The following is an 11,290-nucleotide window of genomic DNA, read 5'->3' as shown; positions in this document are numbered from 1 at the left end:
GAAGACTGGGATGGGGGGGGGGTGCACGCGCCTCTCAGTCCTAACCCTTAAATTTTATATCGTTACAAAAATTCTTGAAGTGAGGAGAATGATTCTCTTGATCCTTTTAAAGAACTTTCTTTTCTTATTTTTATAATTTTGGAATGGTGCAATGTTCGTTATAATATTCACATAACAAATAAATTTTTTCTAAATGATTATATTTAATTTTTTTTTTGGGGGGGGGATAAATATCACTACCCCATATCCAAATTAAAACATATCTGAAACGGCCATAATACATAAATTCTACACAGAAACTACATTCCACTTACCACTATGGATTAAGAATTTGGACTAAATTGCAGCAAAAGTAGTAATGTAGTAATGATTGCTTTTATTGATGTTGTTTTGGTTTGGCAATTTATTTATATCTATCTGAATCATTTATATAATGAAAAAAAAGTAGAGCTGCTAACTCATAAATGACAAAATCCATTTAAATCATGTCCACACTAGCCCCAACAACTAGGTGTCTATACTAGTCCCACTAAGACATATGTTTGAGTATGCCTAATTCTTATTAATTGAAACTATTCAAAGTGAAAGTTCATATTAAATGGGTAAAAAACAGTATCATTTATGAAATATTGTTACCTTCAGTTAAAATTCTGAAATTAAAGAATGTTAATGAAAGAGTAAAGAGAACATTTGAAAGTTACTTTCGCACCTTAAAAACTTTCCTTTACAAATTTCTACTGAAGTGTGATTATGCAACAACTGCACATGAAAAAGTAGACCTGTGTTGCCAATTTACGATATTTCATTAGAATAATTAAACGAATAATTAAAAAAAGTTATAAGAATATCAACTCCAGTCCCCCCTCTATGCAAAAAATATGAAAATAATCAAATATCTCGAGAAATAAGCATTGGATCAGAAATCTAAAAATTCATGCGTTAAATCCTGGAAACCCTAGGACGCAACCAAATACTTAGGGAGTGGAGAAGAATTTGGTCTCATTAGATAGGGGGTTTGCAGAATATAAAACAAATCAATCTTTAATTTTGCGACAATCATTTTATTTCTTTATAATTTGATTTTAAACGATTTGTACCCCATTTTAATTTCGTGAATACAGAAATACTATCTGAAAACTAAAATACAATAACCCTAAAATAATTTGACGTATTATTTTCTGAAGAATCCGCATCTGCAATAATTACTCTTTAAGTTGGCCACCATCATGCCACCTCAGCATAGTTATGTGGGCTTTAGTTAGCATCATACGAATACACCTTTTAACTCTTTGACGTAGAATTCCAATTAAATATATTTTTCATACTTTTTTCTATATTTTATATTAATTTAGGTCAAAATAAGTGAAACATATTATATATAGCATTTTAACAATTTATAGTTATGAAATGAAGACATCGGGATCTTTTTCTGCTTTAAAGGTAAAATCTTATAAACACTTCTAAACAATAATTTTTCAAATTTATACTTATGAGAAAAAGATTTCGTTATTCATCATTGAAATTTTCTCAGTTTACAAAATCAATACATCGATACATTTTTGAATATGAATGGGGAAAAAAAAAAATTCATACTACTTTTTTGGGATTTTATATTTTAGTATAAATATAATTCCGAGATGTTGGCAGATTTTTAAGTAACTATTAGACTTTTTTTTATAATTAAAGAATACCAATATGTAATTTTGCTTTTAATTAGAGCGTCAGAAAAAAAATATACAAAAGGGACACCGGTGTCCGGTCAAAGGGCCTTTCCATACTTTTTAAACACCCTGTATGTTTTCTGCTCTTGTCGTTCAATGAAATTAACTTATAGGGATTTTAACCACAACTATAGATCAATAACTTAAATGTAAGTTTATAAGACAGTTATAATGACTAGATGATATATTTGAGTCCACCTAATCTTTACACTATACCTTCTGCTTATTTTAACTGTTATTTCATTATCATTTATTTACTTCACTCAACAAAATAATGCTTCAGATTTAAATAAAAAAATCTGTTCAAAAAAATAAAGACTTGTAACTCAATTGTTTCATTATTAGAATTTATTTTAATAATAAGAATTTATAATGTAGGGAAACTTCATATTCCGTCTCTACCATAATACAGGGTTCACACATGTAAATTAACAGATTTTAAATAATTAAATTTTCGAAACTATTACGTAGATTAAAATAAATTATAAAAGAAATTAAAGAAAAATGTACTGTATTTTCCTCTCAGTTACAAAAGCTAGACGCGTGATCCCTTTGATGCAAGACAAACATCTAATTTGTAATCAAGTTCGCTTTGCTTATTCTGTCATTTGAAACTTTCAATAATTGCAACTGCGTTCTTGTGGTATTCTCGGCATCCTAGTCTCATCGTAACAATCACATAACCCCAAAAACACATGCAAGGAAATCGGGGTAAAGCATGAGGATCTTGGTGGCTATTAATCTGTTGAGCACACATAAAAGCATTTGTGCAATATTTAAAACTATTGACAGTAAGAAACATGTTCAGTTCTCAAGGCCCTCATTCGAAATATTGTTACTCTATCATAACTATCATGTAACCCCAAAAACACACAAAAAGAAGTTAAATGGCGTAAAGCCCGGGGATCTTGGCGGCCATTTCATTAATTTTTCCTCCGTATGCGAAAGACGATGTTTATGAACCATCGATGCCAAAAACACTGTAACAACTTAAAGAACTCATTTGTACGGCATTTGAAAATGTGAAACAGTTTAGTTCTGAGGTTTTCATTGATATAATATCAGTAAAAGTACTGTTACCCCATCGTAACTATCACGTAACCCCAAAAACACACGAAAAGAAATTACATTACGTAAGGCCCGGGGATTTCGGTGGCCATTTTATTAATCTATCATTCGCACTTGCAAGACGGCATTTATGGACCATCAATGCCTAAAGCACAACAATATTTCAAACGAACACATTTGTGCAGCATTTGAAACCATAGTCAGTGTGAACATTAAAATCTATGGAATTCACTTGATTTTGAACTATATGTTTGTCGTGTTACTAAAAAGTGATATATCGAAGTTGAAAAAGGAGAAGAAAAACTAAAATGGCAGTTTTCTTTAATTTCCCGAGCATTACTCACTTCGAAAATATATAAATTTATATTCCTGTCATGGATTTATGCCAAGCCAGTATATTAAAACAAATACCTATCGTTTTAAAATTCTATTATCGCGAATTTTTAGAAACGAAAATGGTAGCTAGCTCTAGAAAACGTTCTCTAAGTTTCTATCTACTTATTTCCTCCTCAAAAAGTTGCATTCCCTCTCTTTTAGGCTGGAAGTAGGTTAAATATTTTGAAAAATTTTAAATTACTACAAATAAAAATACGGAGTGGTCAAAATAAACCATCTGTGATGCAATTAATGTTAAAGCTTTACATAAATGTACGCAATTTCATAAAAGTTGACTTTGTATGTAAAGAAATATATAAAAGATTTAGTAGCAGAACTTTTCTTTTAAACGTCAGAATTGTAAGGTGACACGTGAAGAATGATGTTTTACAAAAGCGTTAAGGCTGAATAGAAATCATACATTTATTTTCTTTCCATGTTTCTGAGAAATTTCCTGTTAATTGAGAATGTTTGAAACACGTTGCCATGGACACGCTCGTCGTCAATTTAGATTGTCTGTTCATCATTTGAATTAGATTACTGCAGCAGATTGCTTAGAGATTCAAACCTAAATTAGAGTGACTGACCTGAAGTAAATAGGGCTTCCAATGGAGCGTTAGAAATTTACCGCACATTAATACTTAAGTTAAATGCTCTTAATTGAATGAGGGTATACAAAACCTTAGATTTCGTTTGCGCATATTACACTGCTGGTAAGGGGAAAAAATATCTGCATTACTATAGTTACATTAACCTTGCTAAAAAAAAATTTGCCAATTCTGTATATTTGAAGAAAAAAAATTATGTATTATTCGAAAAGAATCTATCATTTTTTAAAAGAAAAATGAACTAAACGTCAAAGAATTCTTAATTACATATAATTAAAACATATGTTTTAATTGTTTTTAAGTTTTTCTGTGAAATTTGGTTCAAAAGGTATATTTTATGCGCATAACTGGCACACAAAAATTTAAATAGTACTTCTAATGGAGCGTTCGAAAATTTACCGTACATCAATAATTAAGTTAAATGCTCTTAATTGAATGAGGGTATACAAAACCTTTGATTTTGTTTGCCCCTATTATAGTGCTGATAAAGGAAAAATTTTATTGTTCTTAAGTTAAATGCTCTTAATTGAATGAGGGTATACAAAACCTCTGATTTTGTTTGCGCATATTTTACTGCTGACAAAGGGCGGGGATAAATATCTGTACCATTAAAGTTATATCAGTGTTGTTAAAAAAATTTCTTTACAATTCTGTATATTTTTTTCAAAAAAATATTTTTTTTAATATTCGAAAGGAATCAATAATTTTTTTAAGAAATATTAGCTAAGCGTAAGAGATTTCTTAATTGAATATAGTTAAAACATGTTTTTAATTATTTTAACGATTTTCTGGGAAATTTGGTACATAAGTTATCTTTTATGCGTATATCTGGCTCACAAAAATTTAGATTTCAAGTAACAAAAAAGTTTGTTTGTTCATTATATGAGGAATTAGCTTGTTTTTAACTATTTAATTATGTTCCAAAACTACTATAATTAACCGTATTAAATTAGTTCTTTATAGTCAGTATTTTTGAGTTCCCGGTATTTTCAATTTCGTTTTAAATTCCAGATGCAAAATGTTAATTTGCGAAAAATTTTGTTTAAATTATTAAATTTCAACGATACACAAATGAGATTTTTCCCAAAGTGATGTAAGCTTACATTATGATTTTTTCAATTTGCGTGTAAACAATTTGCGTGTCATAACTTTCCTTTTCTTTTTACCTTTTTATACATTTACCTTACTATATTGTTCTAGTTGAAGCACCTTTTTTCTAAGGATGTAGTATAGTTATTATGGTTATAGTTCATTGAGGATCTTTATGGCTGTAATCTTTAAAAATGCCAAGATGAGGTAAGGTTTGCTTTATTGTAAGGTTTGCTTTATTGTAGTGATTCAAATGAAAGTCTGTCTGGTTTAACTTTAAAACTTACTAACGTTGAGGTCAATTACAACGATATTGGAGTTATTGGTAATGTGGTTATTGTTAGTACAAGGCATTGATGCTTCAATTATTATGTAACTTTGCTGAGGCCTTTAAAGTGCAAAGCTGAATTATTAACTTGCAAGTTACGTTTTATTACCATGGTTTAACTGAACATTACCATCTAACTTTTGCCATTCACTGTATACTTTTACCGTAGCGGCATGCGAACATTTAACAAAAGTAAGCCATTTTTGAAATGCTTTTTCCCTTGACTCGAAAGCCAAGTTATCATGTTCTTTTAGACATCGGACAAATCGTTTCGTTTCGGCGTTATGCTAACGATTGCAATATTTTTTCATGTTGACGTGGAAAGTAGGTGGTGGTCACATTATTGTGACTGGACTGTGTAATATATATTCTCAAAGTATCATTTAAGATGAAATTAGTAATCTTATTTATACATTTTTAGAAAATAAATTAACTTCATAAATTATAAAAGTACCATTATCTCACTGTTAGAGGATGATAAGTGAGGGAATGAGAACATAAGGATTATTTGCTTCGAAAGTTTATTCCCGTAAATAAAATTAAAATAATAATAATTCTTTAACTAACCCATAAGAAGAAATAAAAATATTTCTTAGTATCCTTTTAGAAAATAAAATAAATTTACAAATTTAAATAAGGGTATGGCAAATATCATCTTAACACGTATCCAATTCACCTTTTCAGTTTCTTTTTACACACTGAAAAACTTCGTCCAATTAACCGAAATTTTATTTCCTATTTTATCGGAACAAATTCTTATAACAAGTAGTACGCAAAATAAAAAACGGACCACAATAAATAACTTTTGATCTAGATCTTCACGTTCTAGGACTCAATCATAAAGATTCTAGAAGATGACCTTATATGGGTTAATTGATTAGTGCAGGCGATATTTTAAGTTACGAAATCAGATTCAAAAACATGAACATGCCCTTTTTTGGTCGGATTCTGATTTCTGGCTCCCTAAATATAGGAGTAGCCGCAATCTGAGAAATACTGTCCCAATTGTTAGGTCAGGAGAGCGATTCAAAATTTTGACCCATTAATGTTAATTTTCCTTTTTGTGTATTTCACCATATCTCGATATTTTTTTAAGCAAATTAAAAAAAATTTGAACACAATTATAAAATTCGTTTTTCCAAAGATAATTTCATACAAAATATAACTTTCAGTAAATATTTATTATTTTTTATTACATTATTTAGGAATAGTCGAAAAAATATTGAACTGTAAGGTATATAATTTTCACATCATTCTAAGGAATGTAAGTTTACATGGCAAAGTACAAAATTTGAGCGAAATCGGTCGAATAGTTCCTCAGAAATTGAATTTCAAGAAAGTCAGATACTTCAAATTCGATTTCTCATGAACTATTCCACCGATTGTGCTCAAATTTTGTATTTTGTACTTATACACAAGGATATACGGTATTTTATTAACTTACTTGATGGAACATCTGTGCATAATTTATTAACTCCCCCATAGGCAGGAACTAAATAAAATATTGTCTTTGTGGGCTTGGTGAGGTTCGAAGATACAACTACATCCTCCATTGCTTCGATTCGGGCTACCTGGCCAGGAAGCCACTGGAGAGTGTGATTATTGTGAGCAGCCAGTTCTTCCACTCGATCTTCTCTGTAACTGATGAATTCCCACTGTGTCGATAACAGGCTTAGAATCAAGAAGGAAGTTGCGAGTGTTGTTAGGATTAAGGTGAGGGTAACAAATATGCATGTGAAGGTGACCATGTTTTGTTTAAGTTATGATGCATATTTGCCTGGATAGTCTTTCTTTGACTTTAAAGACTGATACAAACAATTTTATTTATGACAGTTGATGTACATTTGCCTAGATAGTCTACCTTCTTTAAATTTAAAGACTAATACAAACAATTTTATTTATGACAGTCGATGCTCATTTGAGTAGATAGTCTACCTTCCTTGAACTTAAAGACAAATACAAACAATTGTATTTACGCCTTGATTTGCTTAGATAGTTTTTTAGTGCATTTGCCTAGATAGTTTTTTTTTAATAAAAACTAATACAAATAATTGCATTTATCACATTTGATGCACATTTGCCTAGATAGTTTACCTTTAAAAATAAAGACTAATACAAATAATTTATTTATGAAATTTGAGTTGAAAAAGTTATATATTTATATAGGTACCTAGTTAACGAGGCACATTTGTTTTTGTTATTTTCACCATTTAAAGTTAAGACTACCTAAATGCTTCATTGCATTTTTTTATATTTCTACCTACAATAAAATAGCAGTGATTTTTAAACCTAGCTTTAATATTTTAATGAGATAAAAATACTACGAAAAAATTGCAAAAGCTATTATTTAGATCTCTATTATGTTCCGTATATTAGTTCGACAAAAATGTCTGATTTCCCCTCCTTACGGAAAATGGTAGTTAACATTTAATTATTTTATAAATAAAAACCATCAGCATTCTTTGATTTACGATTGACAAGCTTAATAAATTATAATAATGCTTGTTTTACCTAAATTTCAAAGAATTTTATTCATTTTGCATTTCTTTAATACAATTGAAAAAAACAGACTTAAACAGTAATCAAAATTTGTGATTAAAATTAGAGACTAACTGCGTCATTTTGAATATCATTTTGATCTGCACTCATACTTTTTGTCGTAAATAAGTTCTCATTGATCAGTTTTTAAAGATTGCTGATTAACTTATTGGTTGTTTCCAAATAGGTTTATCGAAGTAACCTATAAAGAAAAAAATGTACATTAGACATTTTATAATGAATAACATGAATTCAATAATAGCTATTATTATTCGGATAGTTCAATAATAATAATTCAAAATATAAACAAGTTAATAATTAAGAAAATCATCTGTGTTTCTATATTCCAGAGCCCACCAAAAAGTCAAAGGTACCTATTGCAAGAACATAAAGTTAAGCTTGATGCGAATTTTTTTATTCCTTTTGCAAAAGAAGTCATATTTTCCAGAAATATCCATATATGTTCAGAAATATGTTGAGAATTTTCTTTTAAAAAAATCTTATTTTGTCCAAAACACGCTAAAGGAAATGCGTGTGTCCGGAATACACATATAACGCTAACATAAAAATGGACGTTTTGAGAATTTTTAATAAGCTATATTTTCTAAAAATATCCATATATGACTAGAAATATTCATGGAAAATTATTTAAAAATTTTGTTAAGTCCTAAACGGGTAAAGTCTAGATCACATACAAAGTTATAGAAGTAGATTTTTATTTTATTTATTTATTTATTTCTTTTTCGCGACAGCACTGGATTTAATTCAATTTTTTTGTAAAAAGGAGGCACCATGTTTTAGAAAAATACCCAAAAACTTTTATAAATATGTTTAGAGGAAAAGAATTTTAAAATTTTATTTGCCTGAAACGTTATCAAGTCCAAAAGCTTTTATAGCACTTCCGTGAAGGTGAACAATTTAGGAATTATTAAAATTTTTTTACAGCGCGGCATTCATTTTAAATTGATTTCATTTCGGAATTTGGGAGTCATATTTTCCGTCAATATAAAACGTCGAAGATACATGTCTAATTATGTTTTTACAGGAAAAAGCTCCAAAAATTTTATTCAGGTTAAAGTACGCGAAGAGCAATGCATGTAACAACCTAGGTTAAAGATTGAACAAATTACAATTTTCTCAGCGGAAATTTAATGTATAACTGTTTATGTAACAAAATTTGGAAGTCCTGTTTTCAGCACATACTCACATGTGTCTAGAAATATTGATAGAATTTTTGTTTAATCCTATTTTGTGCTAAGCACACGAATTGCAATGCATAGTGCTAACATTAGAGAGCACTTTGTGAACATTTTTCTAATTTTTGTGTCGCGTCATTTGTTTAAAGCTCTTTTATACCAATATATTAGGGCCATATATTTTGTAAAATTTGATATTTCTGACGAAAAACATTTATAATTTTTTTAAAGAAAATCTTATTCAGTCGGATACTAATGATTCCAAAATCTTTTCAGCACTAAATTCAAATAACACACATATTAACTATTTTTTTGCACCGCTGTTATCAATTGAAACTATTTTCAGATTAAAATATGGTTGTCATATTTTCTAAAGTTCCCATAAACGCCAAAAAATAATTTTAAAAAATTTTTTCGTTTTAAATATGTCATTTATTTTGAAACATGTATAGCTCTAACATAAAGGTGCGCAATTTACAAATTTTTATAATTTTTTGCAACTTGAGGCTCATTTGAAACTCATTACCTTTTAAGCTATGCGTAGGTTATTTCGGAAAATTCTTGTACATTTTAAAAAATATCTATAAAAAACTTATAGCAAAATCTTATTTGGCCCTTTAGGCAACTTTGAATTTCTTACAATGTTTGGCACCTCGTTTCAATTTTTAAAACTAGTTTCATATTGAAGTATGGGCATCAGATTATTTTGCTATGTATTTTATCAGCCGGTATTTTTGAAATTATATAATACCGATCAAATATTATGCATATAATGTACATAGTATGTATTTAAAAATCGTAGTAGTAAAAGTGCCGATGAAAATTAATTGTATTGCTGAAATCATTATACAATAAGTATCATCTTACAATACAATAATTACAATACAATATTAATACAATAATTGTTAAATTATTTTTTTAAAATATGACATTATAATGCTTTCGTCATNGTACATAGTATGTATTTAGAAATCGTAATAGTAAAAGTGCCGTTGAAAATTAATTGTATTGCTGAAATCATTATACAATAAGTATCATCTTACAATACAATAATTACAATACAATATTAATACAATAATTGTTAAATTATTTTTTTAAAATATGACATTATAATGCTTTCGTCATAAAATCGAAGAGTATTTTATTTCCAAATGCCTAAAATTTGAAAGTATTATGAAACTTTGTTGCTTTTGAATCATTTACTCCTTATGCCCATTTGATTCAGCGCAATCATTCATTAAATGCAATCAGTCGAACATATTCTTCGTAGATGATGCCAAACCGATCAGTTTGGCGTTGCTGGAATCGGAAATGACATTGACAGGCAGTCACGTAATTCCCTAATGAGATCGCATTTTACCTATCAGTTACTTTGCTGTTCTTTAATGCCAAAGGTGGGGACAAAATTTTTGTGAAAATAACTCGCCAAATATTCTTTCTAATAAAATAAAAAAACAGTTATATGGCTCTGAAATATACTCTTGTGTCGTTTTGAATGTCTGAATGACAGGAAGTTTGATTATTACGGAGTAAATGAGAGAAGTTAAGAAAGACGTGAGATGTGAACAAGCAGTCCAGGAAATGGACCTTTTTCCTTTTCGACGAAGGTTTTAATAACTGTAAATTACTAAAGGGTTTCCCCATCGCTCGTAATGAAAAATTCACTGCAATACCCATTTTTATCAAATCTGAAAGTTTCTTTAAAACGCCCCAAGATCTAAACTTGCAAGAGTCGAAAATTAAATTTACTTATATATTGTCTTGATTTTCGATTGTACGATTTTAAATCTTCAAATACTTGAAGTTCTACGTAGTATAGCGGCTAGGTAGTATAATGAGAAAAATACCATTATTAGTTTTAAGCTTTCATGTTTTAATAAGATTGCTCCTTTGAGTAAGTTCGACACAACTATTACTTTTCATTTTAATGATAATATTGTAAAAATATGTGGAATAGCAAAGTAAGTTGTATTTCATCATATATATATATATACATAAGTTCAAAATGTAGAGAAAACAAGGGGAAAATTACAGAACAATGAAAAAAGGGAAGAAAAAAAATAATAATAAAAATAAAAATAACAAAAAAATGAGAGAAAAAGAACAAAATATTTTAAAAAATCCGGATTTTCCAGATTTTTCAAGCAATTTTCGCCATATCGATTTAAAAATCCGGATTTTCCGGTTTTTTTTCAATCTTTTGTTCTTTTCTCCGGTTTTTTATTATTATTTTTCTCTTTTTCCCCTTTTTTTCATTGTTCTGTAATTTTTCCCTTGTTTTCTCTACATTTTGAACTTATTTTATGAGTTCTATTTACTTGCAACTCTTGCATAGTAAATAAAACTTATTGTTTTTCTTCATTTTCT

The 11,290-nt window shown here is 28.8% G+C and overlaps 1 protein-coding gene across 1 annotated transcript in view; it reads right to left on the bottom strand.

Annotated features, from left to right (window-relative positions):
• Positions 1-11,290, bottom strand: part of LOC107449721 (uncharacterized) — a 44,282-nt gene that overhangs the window by 13,865 nt on the left and 19,127 nt on the right. The window contains exon 2 of the mRNA XM_043051545.2: positions 6,634-7,929. Within this exon, the coding sequence (XP_042907479.1) occupies positions 6,634-6,937 (304 nt within the window). The 5' untranslated portion in view covers positions 6,938-7,929. The remainder of the gene's footprint in view (positions 1-6,633; positions 7,930-11,290) is intronic.

This window comes from Parasteatoda tepidariorum, chromosome 7, assembly GCF_043381705.1.
Source record: "Parasteatoda tepidariorum isolate YZ-2023 chromosome 7, CAS_Ptep_4.0, whole genome shotgun sequence".
Lineage (NCBI taxonomy): Eukaryota > Metazoa > Arthropoda > Arachnida > Araneae > Theridiidae > Parasteatoda > Parasteatoda tepidariorum.
Note: the sequence above shows the minus strand (reverse complement) of the source record. Positions and strands in the feature narration are given on the sequence as shown.